The sequence below is a fragment of the Colletotrichum truncatum genome, assembly GCF_014235925.2.
Source record: "Colletotrichum truncatum strain CMES1059 chromosome Unknown Contig_0001, whole genome shotgun sequence".
Taxonomy (NCBI): Eukaryota; Fungi; Ascomycota; class Sordariomycetes; order Glomerellales; family Glomerellaceae; genus Colletotrichum; species Colletotrichum truncatum.
Window position 1 is genome coordinate 3,546,560 of NW_027222398.1, and position 16,550 is coordinate 3,563,109.

The following is a 16,550-nucleotide window of genomic DNA, read 5'->3' on the forward strand; positions in this document are numbered from 1 at the left end:
TGTGTTTCTGTTGCAGCCGCAAAGGGTGCTATAATGGAACATGATTGGCCGAGACGTAGCTGCGAGGCATTGGGCCGGAGAAATGGGCCGCACCACCACAACAAAGGTCGATAAAACTGACAACACGCCATGTGCTATGAGGGTTGACAGGGATGGCAGGGAGCCATAATCGCAATTGCGTTCGAAAAGCTGAACGGGTGTTGACAGAATCTGGTGTTCGTATACCTAGGAGGCAAATTCGGCCTCTCGCGTCGCTTAACCGCCCGATGTCGTATCCATTCGAATCTTCCATGCCGTGTGACAATGCGGTCCTTACATTTTTGGATGTTCTGATCATCCAGCTCATATTTGGGGGGCCGAGTAATGCGGGCCTGGAGTAATTGCAGCCTCATCTTCGAATAATGATGCAGCATGCGGGCTGCTGCCCTATCCCCTCTATCGTCTTCCGTTTTGGCTTCGGCAAAGACTGAATCCAGTTGGCGCAAAGGCTAGAGTTGGCGGGGGCGAGATGCAGACTCTGCGCTGTTCTAAGGTTGAACTGCGTGGAGTCGGCAAACATGGACAAGGCCGCCGCTGACGTTGCGCCATGGATGTAGGGCGATTGGAGCGGCCTCGAGAGGCAGCCGAGTGACGCATATCTGGCATTCTTGAACAACTGCAGGAACTTGGAAATTTGTCCTTCGCCACCAGGAAATGCCAACTTGGTTTGAAGATGGCGTAGGCGTGGACAAGAGACCCAGGCTAGGGCTCATCAGGCTGGACCAATGATCAGTGGATTGAAGCCCAAATGCGTGAGAGAGGATAGTACCACGGAAGCCGTGGATACCTTTCCGCAGAAAGTATCGTGTTTCGAGGTTGTCCGTCTCCAAATAGGCATCGGGTGTGATGAGGTGGTTGACGGCCCATTTTAGAGACCATGGCTTGTCCAAGTTGACGGCCACATCAACGCGTGTCAAGGGGTGGTGACTTGTAGGGTGATGGCAGGTGCAGTTCCCAGTTACCTGCAGAAGTGGGTATTCAAAAACTGATCGAAAATACTTCTCGGAGCATACTGGGTGGTCATTTCATGGCGAGAGGAAAACTGTGACATGGCGGCTGATGTTCATGGCCGCCGTTGACGAGTAATTGCAACTGGGAGTTGAAGTCGCGCTTTGTGATGAACCTAGGATCCACACCTTAGAAAGCGGGCCTATCGGAGGGATGTCTAAACTGACGCCCATGACTCCGGAGTGGACTTTTTAAAGCCACGCCATGTTTCGGAACGACAGAAGGAGGTCACCGGTCTTCTGCCCCAGGCGATGCTGCCATTGTTCTTGGAAGTGCTGTGGTCGTTGATGCCCCCTAAAAGAAGAACAACCGGGCCAATCAGTGCGCCGGTCCATTGTCCGAAGTAGCGTCAAAGTTCCCATCATCCGGACTATTGATAGAGATACACGAGTTGGTGGCACGGATGCACGCCCTATAACCTCGCAGGACGCTCTGGTATCAATACTATCTGGTATTGATATTACTATCAGTATCAATTTAATTGTAGAGCTGTAAAGAGCACATGTTGCTGAATAAGGAGCTGACAGCATTCTTAGACCCTACTTCAATTGAAATACTACCTAAGGGCATAAATGGTCCATGTAAATATTCGATGCGCCCGTTCAGTGACGTGCATTATACATAAATTGTTCCTAATTGCACATCAGCTCCACGCTTTATGCTGGAAAAGCCCCAATCCCCAGGTTCCTGGTGGATCCAAAGAGTACGTATCGATGCCCCACAGTGTTGGACACCACCGTTACCCCCAAAAAGACGCCATTCCGGTCTAGGTTGAGACGCACTGTAGACTCCCGCTCTGGCTCCCCTTATCCGCGCTCCTACCTGCGCCGAGTGACGCAGCCTGGAACGAAGGAGGCGCAAGCTGTAATGCACCTTACCCCATCCATCCCCGCGCCTCACCAAAGCACCTTCCATCATCACGTCTTTTAGGTCGACCGTCGTCAACGCTCGGGTGGAAGGCACCTGCGATCTTGGTAAAAAAAGAACAAAGTAAACAAAACAAACATCAATAGAGCTATGTGCTCCTTCCGCTTCTGATATCACCATTGACATCACCTTCTCTTGGCCCCAACCTCGATTTTTTGATGCAACAAACTTCCTGTCTTGCCTCTCTTTTGCCCTGTCCCTGTCGCGGGGGCTTTGCATTTTCCCCCTCTCATGAACAAACTTTTGGCCGGTTAGCCTCGCAAGACGCAAGTCGTGGGTGGCCTCTTCACCTTTGGCCCGCATCATTTCGACCTCAATTCGAACTCTTCCGCCCATCAGCCGCCAGTTTTCTCTATATCCACCCATCCAACGAGCCATTTTGAAGGTCGCAAATAGCTAAATGTTACCGAATTTGGTCGGGTCTCAGCTTGGCCAACGACTTTCTCACTGCCGCGCGCAAACGGGTGTTCCTCCTTGTTTCATCGGACCCGCGCGGCACTTCACGCCCCTCTTGATTGCCCGAAGGCTGGCGGGCTTTTCGTGTATGGCGCATCGCCTGATTTGCGCGACACATTCTTTGCCGCTCGGGGCTTTCGGTTTGCGCCTTCTCGCCTGTTGTTAACCGATTCGCGGCAACCTTTCGGCGCACGATCTGTTACCTAACCTTGTCGCCTGGTGAGGCTCTGAAAACAGCACACACAGCGGAGATTACCGGCCGCATTCTGACGCCTGTCGAGAGCCTTGTCACAACTACCGCCGACTTCCAAAGGCAAGAGGGCTATCTACGCCCTTCCAAACTGCCAACACTGCAGTTGCTGCCAACAAGTTTGACCTTAGTGATCCGTTTTTGACACATCCTCTTCCCGTTGTGACCATCTCGTCTTGCAAGCGACCGAGTCAGCCATGGACGCAATGCACGACGAGATGGCCCCCAACCAGCTCACCTGCCCGACCGGTCAACATGTTATATCGCATTCAAATCAACCCCCTCTCGCATCGATCGGACATCATGACCTTGGCGCTGCTCTTCGCATGCCGATCAACCCTATACCTTCGGCGGTCGCTGGTGCCCGACCATGTCCTCCACCAGACGGTGGAATATGTGACGAGGTGCCGCAGCAGACCCTCACGCCCACCTCATCCTCGGCTTACCTGATGTTTCGACGGCCCCGTTACCCCGCGGACGCCAACGTGTTCCTCTCAGACCTTCCCAACGAGCTTTTGCTTCATATCCTCGGCTACCTGGATGTGAATGATCTACTGTCCACTTCGAGGGTAGGCTTCCCCACGCATTGTATCAGTGACAATTTTTGACTCATTCCATCATTCCCTGACACTTCCCTCCCTCTCTTTCGCCCCAGTTTTGTTTCCGTGCCCCTGCTGCTCTGCTCTCCAGTCCGTTTAAGAACTTTGCTGATGACACAGACCAATCACCACCTTCGTCACCTATCTCTCTCGCCAATCCTGCACCATTATCGGCTCCGACACACACGTGCCATTCTGCCTCCTCTACTCGCCTCCCCTTCCCGCCCCTCTCTATCGGAGCTCATTTCCCGGTCCATTTTCCTGACCCATACTTCCGTCGTCTCCCGCCGTCTGGCCCGTTCCCTCGTGTCTATAAGGCTATCGCGCCGCCTCGCCTCTAGACCGTCAGCCGAGGCTCTTGTCGAGCGAGCCGTACTTCCACCCGAGTGCGTTCCTGGCATGAGCATGGTGCAAGTGGCGCCTGCCCTTGTTGCAAAGCGAAGAGCCATTGAAAAAGAGAAGGTAAAGGATGGTCTGAGGAACTGGGTCGAGGGCGTGTGGAAGGGTGAGGTGCGCCAGCGAGAAGAGGGCGTCAAGAAATGGGAGGAGATCAAGGGTGTCGGGAGAGTTTGGCGACTTCGGCGATTCTGGGAGCGGATTTCGAGGGGAGACGGTGCTGGCCTCCGGTAGGTTGCTATATGTGATGTCTTGTGTGAACGATTCGATTTTTGTATGACTTGGACTCGAGATTTTGGTACTTGGGCGTTGGGCTTCCACTCTGTGAGTGGTTTGGATGGCGCATGGTTTCGGCTCGGTATGGAAACGTGTAAACGATTGTATGTCTGATGATGGAACATGGCAACCTAGCTATCAAAGTGTATTATGTTACGTAGCTTTACGTTTTTTGAGGCTAACAAGAAACCGTATATTTGCAAAGCAAGAGCGTGATTCTTTGTCGGTCGAAAGGCAGTATCATGCCGAATCCAACATGTATGTTAAGGAGGTCAGTTGTATTAGGCTACTTTTAAGACTACTTTGTAACTGTGCTGTTGCGACCCATGTGTGCGTGCAAGCGTCAGTGGGGCCAAGACATTACTGTGAGCATTGTGTTCCGGAGAGCTTCTCGCAGCTTCGTTTAGGAAAAGAAAAACGTTACTCGCGGCGCAGACTTGGACTCCATGACCATTCCGGTAACTGTCTCTCTAGAAGATACGTGATATAGACAAGCCAGGCTAGTCTGGCACAGCCGTAGACCGCTCCTAGAACGAACAAGGCCCAGAAAAGCTTGCCTCGGGGCACCTTGTGTGGTTTCGTCTGTTGAGCCTCGACATCGGTGGCAGGTTTGGGTCCAGGTGGCTACAGGGGAACCGTCAGTGGGGATCCAGACATCAAGTGTCAGTGAGGAAGGTAGATTAACTACTTACGGGCCGGGCTGTTCGCGGGGGCGACGGTGCCGACTGACGTTTGCACTCGGGGCAACCCTCCTGACGAGAAGATGGCGGGAGGCACTAGGTTAAGGCAAGGTTTAGCACAAATTACTGAAGGGCCCGGCAGCAATACGGGTCAAGAAACACACCTCTTCACAGTAGACATGGCCGCAGTTGAGAGGTTGGCAGAAGGACGCGCGGCAAGCCCTGCATTGATGGTTGTGTTCTGCAGTATCTTTCGGTGCACCTGTATTTGTGGGCGACTGAGTGCCAGAGCGCGTAGACGCTGGAGGAGTGCCCGGCTCGGTTCTCTGCTCAGCGATTGTGGACAATTCTCCGCCGTTGCGGGTGTGGCCAGGAGTTCCGGGCTGTGCGATAGTGCTCATTGTGTCTCTTTTTGCAAACTTTGGGGGGTGGTTTTGGACGTTGTTGTTTTACAAGCTTTTGACAGGTTCGTTGGGCCTGCTGCGCAAAGGGGAACGCCAGCTGCAATATCGAGAATGAAGGATAGGGGACGCAAGATATCGAAAATTCTGTTTCCGCCGAAAGGGATAGTCGTGATTCTGTTTGTAGTGGCTTTTATGACGGATGCAAACGTTAATGACTAGTTGGTCTGTCTGGTTTGAGGGGGTTTGGTAGTGAGAGGCCAGAAGAAGTTCATTTTGATGCAGTCAAAGCCAGCGACAAAAGCAGTGACTCCTGAGCAATTGCTGCCTCCTGTCACTCGGGGAAATTATTCTGTTGCTTTGGAGGAGTTGAAGTGCCTTCCCAAGCAGCAAATGCGCTGAATGAATGTGGAAGGTGCCATGTTCGAAAGCAATCCCTGAGGTAGTTGCATAAGGGGGTTCCTCCCTGGACAAAATGATCTCTCCGTTTTGTTGTAAGGTACTTTGCTATTATTTGACCACTATTCCAATATGTTATCATCAAAAAGACAATTCCATGCTCTTCCTCATCATCTTCTTTGCTTGCATCGTGTCAAACGCCGAGTGTGCCCAGGAGATTTCAGCACTAGGGAGGTGCAAACCACGACAGCACCTTGATGAGCATCGACGGTTGAGCCTAAATTCGTTTTCCACCTTCAAACATACATTAAATTGCTATGAATAACATCTCTACCATCCAGGGATGATGACCAATGACTAAATTGCAGAGATTGCCGGTATTGCATGCCCCGGTTGGCAAAATTATGTTCCATGAATATTCACATTTCTCTATATGCTATTCCCTTGCGCACAATATTACCATTCAACGGTTTATTTTTACGGCCTGTGCCACTATGCTGCCCGCCGCCGCCCGCTCTCAGTGTTTTCCACCAAAGAATGTAACAGTACTCAAAGTTGGGTCACTATTATAAGCCCTAACGCAGCCGCCCAGATGAAGCCTCGGGCCCAGGATTTTGTCTACGTCCGATTAGCACGAGTTTCTGCGCAAATAAAGAACATCAGAAATACGACCAACAAATTTCGTAAAAGTGACCTTGCTTCAGGCACCTCAGTCGTCATAGGGGGGCTTATCTGTTTACTTACATCTTGAACCATGACTTCTAAATCGAGACATATGCTCGCTTGCTGATTTGGTCCACCGATATTTGGAGGAAGGTATGACTCAAACGAACCAAAGGAAGAAGTTGGGGAAGGAAGGGGATCAAGATGTGTCCTGTTACGGGGAAGAACGTACGGTCTGCCCTGTGAATCAGGGGGCGATGCGCTGGTCCTCAAGACCCGGCTCGTACGGATTAGCCTGTTTTGGGCCGTAGCACGGTGAAGTCTTTGCACAGCTCTCAACTGAGCCGAAAGTAAAATAGTGGCCGAGGTTCCTGCTGTGTTTGTACCCTGGGGTTCTTCGTCGTTGGCGCTCGACATCTCCTCGTCATTGGACCCTTCGCCATCTTCATCACTGTCGTATTGCTCGTCCTCCTTCGCATCCTCTGTGAACGTCGTGTCACTGCTCGCATTACCAAACTCGCTGCTGCTGTCATCAAGATCAGTATCGCACCCGTTGAGGCGCCAGAGGCATTTTGTCTCTCCGATACTTTTGCCAGCAGCCCGGGCTGCATCATCTTCGCCCTTTCTCCAGATAGCCCATGATCTAAGAGCTTTGAAGTTGTCTCTTATCTACAAAATTCGTCAGCCACTGCACGATGATTTCTTCGCACATTTAACCTCCTAGTGCCTACCATGATCGAGTGGCTAAGGCTAGGTTCCCGTTCAAGCCCGTCTTCGGAGCACCTTGCCGCACACCAGATCTCTTGGCGGCATACAGGGCATATGCCGTAGCCTACAGTTGAATTGCTGATTTGAGCCTGTCTCACGGCTGCAAAGTTGCCGCCGAGTAGTACCGCCGCGCAGTTCATGCAGTAGCTGTGCCCGCAGGTTGCAGTGTACATCTTCTCAAGCAGCCTGTAGCAGATCTGGCACATGCTGGCTTCCACCATTTGATCGAGGATCTCATGCGTGTCCACGAATCCGGCCTTGTGCTTCGCAACGTTCCTCTGCTTGTCTTGGATTGCTGCCATGTTGTCGGACGGCTGTGGCTTTTTTTCTTTCTTTTTGTCTTTCCGAAGCTGTCTTGGCTGCTGCTGGCCTCACTTTGTTTTCTCATCCGCCAAGAAATTACAAGGCGACAGGTGACTGTTTATAATTGCCGGAGAAGATGAATTATGGGTTTTTATCGGAGATCGCTCGAAAAGTCTGTGTTAGTGCCATGATTCTAGTTAGGTCGGCACGCATAGAGTTCACGATTCCCTAGGGACTGGACACTCTGACACACCCTACTGGGCCGGAAAACTACCTGAACTCACTTGTACATATCCATGCTGTGTAAGACCTAAGCCTGTCTTCCGGATTATGAAATCAAAAGTGCAAAGTTATTTTAAATCTCACCGGCTCAGGAACATAATACGATCAACGAGGAACATGATTGTGTGCGACTCAGGAGGTGAAAAGTCGTTAAGCCCCTTTCAGAGCAGCAGATAACTTGTATTCACCTCAATCAAGTTCCTTCAACCAGGTTGAAGTTTACTCTATCAGGGTGAAGACTCATTGTCAATTTGCAGTATCACAGAAAAGAACATGCCAAGCCTGGGTCGCTTTGTAGCATAGGTATTTGAAGTACTCCCAGAACACCAAACAGAGCTAAAAGGCTTCGCCAGGTCAACCGACCAAATACTTACGAAATGCTCAAATGGGACTGCTGGCAGCTTTCTTTTTCAAACATGGTGGAGCCCGCACTCAATGTGTGCTGGCTGCAAAAGTGAAAACCCCAGGAGAGTCTGTGTAACGCAAAACTCTGGTAGATGAATTTACGTCAAATTGAGTACCAGGAAATAGCATGAATTCAAATATTGATTTTTTTTTTTTCTCGCAAACACGAAGGAATCAAGAGCAAGAGCAAGAGCAAGAACAAGACATAATCCCACCCAAGCTATGCAACGCCGTGCAAACCATGCTAAATAACTAATTTTGTTTCATAAAATCAACAACACCGACTACCATATCCTCTTCGCAATCATTTCGTACCGGTAAACGCCGTTGTAATCGCCCTCGGGCGGCTTCTCCGTTTTTTGGACCCGCCCCTTGCCGCCTTTCAACCCCTCCTTTTCATCCGCGTGTATCCACCGCCGCCTGTCCTCCGTGACCTCGATGTGACCATAGCCGCCAACGCGCTTGCCCTTGGCATCGTAAACCTCGCGCTCCTCCTGGCCCGTCGCTACCATGTGCTCCTTGCGCTTCATATTCGCGTATCGATTGCGCGAGTACCGAAGCAGTACCATGCCCAACAAAAGCTTGATGATGAGCAAGACGAGGAAGGCAATAAAAAAGACGACAATCATGGTTACTGCAGCGATGACATCATCGCTATTCCACGACCACCATGACCGCGTCTTGACGTTGGAAGCTCCATACGGGTCGCCGTACACCGCCCGACCCAGAGCGTCACGGAGGAGGGTGTCGAGACGGTCAAGAGCGGCTACCATCACAGGCGAAGATGGTGTTGCGGACTCCACTGATAGAGACGTTTGTGTCGACTCAGGGATGGGGGTTGGAATGCGTGTGGAAAGAAACATGTGATATGTTTGAACTGACGCTCGGATGAAGAGACAAGACAGAGGGATGACGGCGAGACCTAGTCGTCGAGTTAACGACGGGGTAACAAAGGCCTAGGAATTCGTTAGTGTCTGCGATTAGTGGTTCTGGCGGGTTACCCACATTAGTGTAATAGTCTTTGCACAGGATGTCAAGGATACGGCTGTAGAATGTCGGCTTGATGTTGTTAAACTTGTTGACATAGGCATGCTTGATCGTGTCTACCAGCATCTCGCTGCCTATAACGATTAGGAACGGAGAAAGAACCTCGCCGGACCACACCCATGACGGAAGCACCGTGAAGCTGAATGGCAGAATAGAAGGGCTGTGAAGTGGCATGGAACCTCCGCCCATATCGCTACCACTATCAGATCCAGCGCCAGGCACCGAAAGACCACCGACTTCCACAATGTTACGCATGCCAATAATCAACAGCATGATCCAGAGCTGAAAACGCTCGACGATATCGGCACATGTAAGCTGAAACAGATTGTCCTTCTCAAAGCGCTTGAAAACTGTGCTCTTGATCTCGACAAACTGATTCGAGATCATCAAAGTCAAGAGTGCATTCGAGTATGAGTTGACAGCTACGTTCAGCGTAATGACCTGATAGTATAGAGAAACCGAATGGACGACGTTGTAGGCGAGAGCAAGGGCGAACATGCCCATAGGTAGAAGAATCTTTGAGCGACCAGAGCTGTTTCTGGACAACGTCTCCGAGCTGAATAAACACTCAAATATGTCCTGCCCGATGGCTGAAAGAAGACGATCGCCAACCTAAAGGTTCATGAGTATGGTGATGAACCTGAAAGTGTGACAGATTTGCTTACCTCGAGAACATTGTAAATGACATACAGTTTGATGCCATCTTGTGCCCGAATGAAGTGGTACATCCGGCTAGCATCTAACCTCATAAGAAACAGCGAGCTGCATAGAATAACGGCGCCTTGCAGCAGATCTGCCTTATGAAAGGAAGACAGATTGGATGGCATCGACTTCGTCCTCCTATGACGATGTTGCCGATGTCCGGGCACGTGAGCGGAATGGTGACCCGCAGAAGGAGTCACCCTATAACTGACTGTATGCCCGTTCCCATTCATCTTAACCTCTTGTTCAATCACATGGTTAACGTTGGGCTTCCCTTCCGCCTCGGCAAGCTTAGTTTCCGAATCGACACGGATTGAAGGGACTTCGTTGGGGGCTCTGGATTCTGCGGCGACGCTTGATGTACGCCTTTGTGCTGGTCGGCTTTGACTTCTGTCACGGCTAACAAGATGGTCAGGGTCTTTTTGTTGAGTGGACGACGACGCTTTTCTGGCCCTAGGACGCCGGGCTCTAGCCCAAACCCTGCCCAGCCCGTACCAAACGAAACCGATCATCCAGCGAGCCTCCTTCCCAGCAAGATATCCCCACCACTTCACCAACACACCCAAGGCGATGCAAAACCTTATTGGCAGAATGGTAAAGTTGTATAGCCAGGCATCAAGACATGCCAACGCACCAAAGTACAGGGTCCGCTCTAGAAAGGACGGCAACAGGAGGACGTTCTTCAGTCTTTCCCATTTGATAACGTACGACTCGTATGGGATATCATTAGTGTGAGAGTGATGTATGTACAGAGGGCTCGGTCGTTGCGCTGCCAATTCTAGCTGAAGGTGTGTTGGTATGGACATGGGGGGGAGGGGTATCGACGGAGGAAGAGGCGAGGGCGGGAAGGGGTCATTTCGCTGAGGCTTCAACTGCTGAGACGGTGGTGGTATCTGGATTTGCGGGGGCTTGTTTTGCGTATGCAGTTGAGGACTAACGGCGTTGAAGTGTGTGGCTGCCTCAATATTCAATGGAGGTGGCCTAGCAACAGTGTAGAACGAATTCCGGCGGGGTGAACTGGTTTGAGACTGGGACTGTCTTCGGTTTGTAGGCGGCGTAGAAAGTGTTCTTCCGGAGATCGGCCGACGCCATTCATCTGACTGTCGCGATCTACTCCCACCATCGGTCACGGGCCCGTTACGCCGTAGGGAGTCCGGCTGGCTAAGGATCGACTGTCGGATGGCTTGCAGCTGCTCAGCGATGGGGATGCGTGCTGACCTTTCCTGATCGCTGACGGCCTCGTCTGGGACAACGGCCACGGGCAATGCTTCGGGAGCCTGAAGTTGCTGTATTCCTGCCGCAGATAACCTCCTAACATTATCGTGGCTGTGATTCTTCTTCATGGATGCGGAACTGGATCCGGCCCTTGCTCTTGTCGTGTGCACCACGTCCTCCTTTTTATCAGCCTCCTTCTTCTCGACGGCCGTCGCAGGCTCTGATGTGGATGACGAGTTTGAAGACTCCTGGTGATCGGGTTTGCTGTGCGTCGAAGAGGCATCAGAGGATTGATCTTCATCGGAGTGACCGCCGGGTATCGTAGGGAGGGTGGAGGTCGGAGGGGCGCTCGCGGAAACATTGGGGAGAGGCGGGAGAGGAATGTGCGAAACTTTGATATCGCTTTTGGTGTTTACTGTGTCATCGTCGAAAGCTGAGCCCTCGGGAGGGAATGCAGGCATGGCCGGAAAGGCCTCGACCGGCTCGGGAGGCATGGTGGTGGAATTTCCAGAAGCTCCATTGTTATCGGCCCCTCGGTCCTCGTGCTGTTCACTCTCTGACATTCCCAAGCCCTTCACTTTCGTTCCTAATCGAGATGTATCGGCGCCATTCGCTTATGGGAGCGGGATTGCTTGAATCGCGGAACACACAAGGCTAGAGCTAAGATAGTTGGGCGAATGGGATAGGGCGAGGTATGGATTGACGGGTTTCGATAGGTGGTGCCGCCGAGAGGCTCAAGCGATTAGCCTTGCAGTTTGCAGTTCTTCGCAGGTCGCGAGTGGGGGAAGGGCTACCTGTGGCGGAAGATCTCTTAAGGGCGATTGGGTTGCTGAACAGGGAAACCCGTGCCACGGTTGGGAAAAGAACACTGTGGAGCCGCTACGGAGCACTTTGGATTTGAAAATGGCACCACGGCTTAGAGTGACGTAGCGCAGTACGGCACATGGACTTGCGCTGTGTTCAGCCCCTCTAGCCAAGGTGCTAGCGAGGCGGCAGTGTGAGTCAGCTCAGGGATGAACCTAAGTACTCCGTACTAATTTACAATGCTAGTAGCACATAGATAGATACTCCATACTGTGTCCGGAACAGTTTCGGTGAGCTCACCCGAGTGGGGCCAAGGTGAGAAGACCACTCACCGAGATGAGAACTAAAGGCACTGCGGCGGTTCTGGTTTGGCAGGAGGACCTGCTACAAGCAGGCGTACAGTCAACCTTACATAATTCAGGGTTCCAAGAGTGGGCATCGCGCCTGGTAGTTACAGAATACTGGATTTCACAATTGCCTAAATAGGTAACTGCAACAATCTTACAATGGAAATACAGATCCAAGGCAATTGGCGGAATTCCAATTTTCAAAGTACTGGCAACTTCCCAGCATCTCCCATTTTGTTTCCTTCTTTTTTTTTGTTTTCCTTTCTCCCTCGCCTGAGTCAGCAGTATAGAAAGAAATACTTCCGATAAATATCTTCCACTTTAGATCCATGACGGTCTCGATCCAAGACCCATTCATCATTTTGACATCTCCGTGACCTGAAAGTCTCCACCTTATGTCCGTTACTGCCGCTACTCAATGCCGCTTCGGGACCGTGTCGGTCAAGAGAAGCCCTTAGCCGTCTTCCTCTCTTCAAAGCGCTAGAAACCCGAGCTATGCGGAATCTTCGGCGAACTGCGGATACGGCGTCGAAGAAAAAACGCCGAAAGCCTTTGCCTTTTTACATCCGTGTGGCATCTTGTCTCATCTGGAGGGGTCCGTTATGACCGCCTCACAGAACTCAGCGCCAATTGTTGAGCTGCATACTTCATTGTGATGGATCGGATCGGATCTTGGCCCACCCAACTTCCCAGTCTGGTACCCAAGAAGACCAAAAAAGGACCCGTCCAAGAGGGGCCAAGTCACAATGAAGGTCTGCCTGCTTGGTAATACCTCATGCCTCACGTCAACGCCCGGCACTCTTGGTCCGTGGGGGCCCCTCCCCCCAGTTCAATGTCCAAACTCTTAAGCATGTCAATGCCCTTTTTCTCTTCGCAGCGCGCCCCATCTTCAGCTTGTTTCTACTCAAGATAATCACATCTCAACTTCACTATACACAATGGCTTCCAACCCCCCCGGACAATGCTGCACCGTCGGCGTCAAGCATGAGTACGTATAAAAACCTGGTCAAACAACACCCCGCCTGTCTGCCCCTCCCCCACTTTGGAAAGCTTGATTCCCTGGATGCTGTACCCAAGCTCCTAGTCCAGGCACTGCTATCTGTCGCGAACTCAATTTCTCCCCCACTCCGACTAATGGTCTTTGCTAACCAGCTCAATTGATGTAAAGGGGAACTCCTCAGGGCAAGAAGATCACAGTCGCCGGCAAGTATGAGGGCTACCTCGCTGAGGCTCCCGCCGACAAGGCGCACAAGAACACCGGTATCCTCTTCGTCGCAGATGTCTTCGGCATCTGGAACAACAGCCAGCTCCTGGCTGACCAGTTCGCCGCCAACGGCTACACCACCTTGATCGTTGATCTCTTCAATGGCGATCAATTGAATCTCCCCCTCCCCGAGGGCTTCGATATTATGAAGTGGTTTGCCGAGGGTAGCGACGGCCAGAACCCCCACACCAAGGAGGTCGTTGACCCCATCATTGTCGACTCCATCAAGTACTTCCAGCAAGAGCACAACATCACGAAGCTCGGTGCCGTCGGCTACTGCTTCGGTGCCAAGGTAAGCCTCTTGTTCCTGACTGAAAAATCTTTAGCGCAGCATAGCTAACGTCACCGCACTAGTACGTCATCCGCCACTACCAGGACGGCATCAAGGTCGGCTTCGTCGCTCACCCCAGCTTTGTCGAGGAGGATGAGCTCGCTGCCATCCCCGGTCCTCTCTCCATCGCCGCCGCCGAGACCGACAGCATCTTCCCTACCGAGAAGCGCCACAAGTCCGAGGAAATTCTGCAGAAGACGGGCCAGCCGTATCAGATCAACCTTTACTCTGGTGTCGTTCACGGCTTCGCTGTCCGCTGCGACACCAGCAAGAAGGTTGAGAAGTATGCCAAGGAGCAGGCCTTCTACCAGGCAATCGCCTGGTTTGATGAGCACCTTTTGTGACTCAATGACGAAGAAGTGAGAGAAGAGCCTAAGCTGTGAATAACTTCCAGCCGTGTTCTTATGGAAAAGGCGTTGATGAATGAATATACCAAATTTTATGAGCTATTTTCTTTGAATTATTCGCGTACTAATGTGATGTGCCAACTTGCAGCTTTGAATCGGTTTCCATGGTCAAGGTGAATCAATTCGATCTCGCCCAGTAGTTTTTGATGAAGTCGGCACATCTCTCGGCCACCATATAAATTGGCGCCGCTGTGTGGGCAGACGTGTTACTCGGGAACACACTCGCATCGGCGATTCTCAAATTCGTGAATCCGTGGACCCTCAAATCTTGCCCGACGACACCACCGTCTTCCACCGGCGCCATACGACAGGTCGAAGTCGGATGATAAAAGTTGCGCATTCGTTTCTTAATGTACGCGTCAATCTCTTCGTCCGAAACATCTGTCCAGCTGCCTTTCACAGTCCCTGTCGTTGCCCCCGGGGCAAGGTGCCAGACGCAGTTGAATGGGTAGTCCGTCTTTCGTAACGCTTCGACGTAGTTCATGGCAAACCGGGCCCCTTTGCGCGCCACCGCCCAGTCGCGCGGGTCTGTGATGTACTGGTAATGGTATTTCGGCAGGGCAAGAGGGTCGGAGGATGCGAGTTCGATTCGGCCTTCCGAGAACGGCTGTACTAAGGCTACTTGAAAGCCGCAGTATCCTTTGCCCGCCTGGTAATCAAACGCCGCGTTGAAGAACAGAAGTTCGAGATCCGGTAGGTTCTCTGGAAGAGCGGCATCTTCCCTGTCGTGATTTTCCCCAAAGGCGTTTCCCTGCGATTTCACAGTCATTGTTGCCTCGTCAATGTTCTTACTTTGGATCCAAGCACATAATCTACCCCCCGAAGTTGATAGAATTCCCGTTTTGGTTACCAAGTAAACGAGGAAAAGCCAGATCGCGGTGAAGGGGTTCAACATGCGGAGGTAGGAATCGATGAGGCGGACTTCGAAGGTGATGGCGAACGCGACATGGTCGTGAAGGTTTGCGCCGACGCCCGGCAAGTCCTGTACGCAGTTGATCTTGTGGTCTTTGAGTTTCTCCCTTGGACCAATTCCGCTAAAACTTGTAAGTGAGTTGAGCCTAAAATGATAATGTATGGAACCTACTCACCTCAGCATGAGAAGTTGAGGGGTGAAGAGCGTGCCGCAGCAAATGATGACCTCCCTGTTTGCTTGAACGAGACACTCTTTCCCCGCTTTCTGATTGAGGTGATCCAGAAGGTAAACGCCAGTTACTCGCGTGCCATCTTGGCTCAGTTGGAGCCTAGTAGCTACAGCGCCTCCGCAAATAGTCAATCTCTCTTTGCGCTCAAGTGCAAGCGACTTGGGCAGATATGCTGCGTAGGATGAGTGGCGGTACCCGGATTTGTCAATCATGTGCTCAACAGTGAAAAGACCTTCTGACGGAGCTTTCGGGTTGTTTGCATCATGGCGCACAGGCAGATTGAGATGACTTGCCGCCAGCTCGATGCTGTGTCTTAGATCAGTTACAACCATACAATAACGGAGAGGGGCTTCATACTAATTATCAACAGACGCCACAGCAGGGTCTTGTCTGAGGTGGATTGGCCCTAAAAAGCAACCGCCATTAGTACGCCTAGGAGGTCAAAAATAGAAGATGAATGACAGGAACCCACCAGAATGGCCTCGATAAGGAGCTTCTGCCTGACTATGGGCGTTCTCCAGCTTCTTGAAGTACGGTTCACATTTCTCGAAACTCCACTCATCATTACCGAGTGCTGCCCACTTGTTGTAATTGCCAGGGGAACCACGTGTGTACATCAGCCCATTGATGTTCGACGCTCCACCGAGAGATTGAGATGTGAAAATCCTAGCTTTGATTCCATCCCACCGATCATCTGTTTCCGACCAGAGTGTGTCAATGTTGGAGCCCTGGTTCTCTCTAGCGCCGCCGACGATAGGGATACTACTGATCCAATCGTCCTGGATCTTTCCCTTGGAAATAAGGAGGACGCTGACATTAAGATCTTCGCTGAGTCGAGATGCTAGAGCGCATGCTGCTGTTCCACCTAGGTACTTAGGGTTAGCCAGGACAGACCTGCTGTCGATTGTCATGCTCACCCCCAACTATAACATAATCGAAGCTCTTGCGGTCAACATCCACGACACGCCGCTCTGGATACGAATGACTAAATGGCCAAAACATGGCGACAGTGTATGAACAGAATGCTGCATGTGGAACAAGTCGAGAAATGCAGTGCTTGTCTGCCTGTCTTATAAAAGACAAACACCAAATGAGGTATCACGCTATCCCTCTACGGTAGCTGAGTAAAGGCGGTAAGCGGTATATTAAGCGCTTACGGCTTGGTCTTGGAAATACCGGATCTCACCTAGTGTTGAAGCATGTTGTCTGGGCATCATGACAAAGGAGGCATTTATACGTATCATATGCTCGATTATTAATAAAGAGAAACCAACTCAGATCTTGAGGGCGAAACACCACCAATCACCGTAACTACAGGTTGATTGTCTACCTTGTCAGCGAGCAAAAATGCCGTTATGATAAGTCATGTGATTCTTTACTTGACACTCAAAACTCTGGATTAATGTGACACATCAGGTCTGTCCATTATGATGGAGAAG

The 16,550-nt window shown here is 51.4% G+C and overlaps 6 protein-coding genes across 6 annotated transcripts; 2 read left to right on the forward strand and 4 right to left on the reverse strand.

The window, feature by feature from the left end:
* Positions 1–2,877: 2,877 nt before the first annotated feature.
* On the forward strand, positions 2,878–3,909 carry CTRU02_200954 (F-box domain-containing protein; the record flags this gene model as incomplete). The annotated part of the gene is made up of 2 exons (XM_036718968.1): positions 2,878–3,249; positions 3,400–3,909. The coding sequence occupies 2 exons, from the start codon at positions 2,878–2,880 to the stop codon at positions 3,907–3,909; spliced, it is 882 nt and encodes a 293-aa protein (XP_036589968.1).
* Positions 3,910–4,371: 462 nt separating this feature from the next.
* On the reverse strand, positions 4,372–5,032 carry CTRU02_200955 (uncharacterized protein; the record flags this gene model as incomplete). Its single annotated transcript, XM_036718969.1, has 3 exons — positions 4,372–4,575; positions 4,644–4,727; positions 4,796–5,032. The coding sequence occupies 3 exons, from the start codon at positions 5,030–5,032 to the stop codon at positions 4,372–4,374; spliced, it is 525 nt and encodes a 174-aa protein (XP_036589969.1).
* A 974-nt stretch (positions 5,033–6,006) lies between these two features.
* Positions 6,007–7,164, reverse strand: CTRU02_200956 (tripartite motif-containing 31; the record flags this gene model as incomplete). The annotated part of the gene is made up of 5 exons (XM_070203769.1): positions 6,007–6,049; positions 6,176–6,192; positions 6,265–6,329; positions 6,382–6,763; positions 6,826–7,164. The coding sequence occupies 5 exons, from the start codon at positions 7,162–7,164 to the stop codon at positions 6,007–6,009; spliced, it is 846 nt and encodes a 281-aa protein (XP_070062351.1).
* A 972-nt stretch (positions 7,165–8,136) lies between these two features.
* On the reverse strand, positions 8,137–11,379 carry CTRU02_200957 (cytomegalovirus gh-receptor family; the record flags this gene model as incomplete). Its single annotated transcript, XM_036718971.1, has 3 exons — positions 8,137–8,808; positions 8,858–9,511; positions 9,565–11,379. 3 exons carry the CDS (start codon positions 11,377–11,379, stop codon positions 8,137–8,139), a joined length of 3,141 nt encoding a protein of 1,046 aa, XP_036589971.1.
* A 1,526-nt stretch (positions 11,380–12,905) lies between these two features.
* Positions 12,906–13,906, forward strand: CTRU02_200958 (dienelactone hydrolase; the record flags this gene model as incomplete). Its single annotated transcript, XM_036718972.1, has 3 exons — positions 12,906–12,955; positions 13,136–13,523; positions 13,586–13,906. The coding sequence occupies 3 exons, from the start codon at positions 12,906–12,908 to the stop codon at positions 13,904–13,906; spliced, it is 759 nt and encodes a 252-aa protein (XP_036589972.1).
* A 181-nt stretch (positions 13,907–14,087) lies between these two features.
* On the reverse strand, positions 14,088–16,113 carry CTRU02_200959 (choline dehydrogenase; the record flags this gene model as incomplete). The annotated part of the gene is made up of 4 exons (XM_070203770.1): positions 14,088–15,003; positions 15,058–15,466; positions 15,584–15,976; positions 16,029–16,113. The coding sequence occupies 4 exons, from the start codon at positions 16,111–16,113 to the stop codon at positions 14,088–14,090; spliced, it is 1,803 nt and encodes a 600-aa protein (XP_070062352.1).
* Positions 16,114–16,550: the final 437 nt, after the last annotated feature.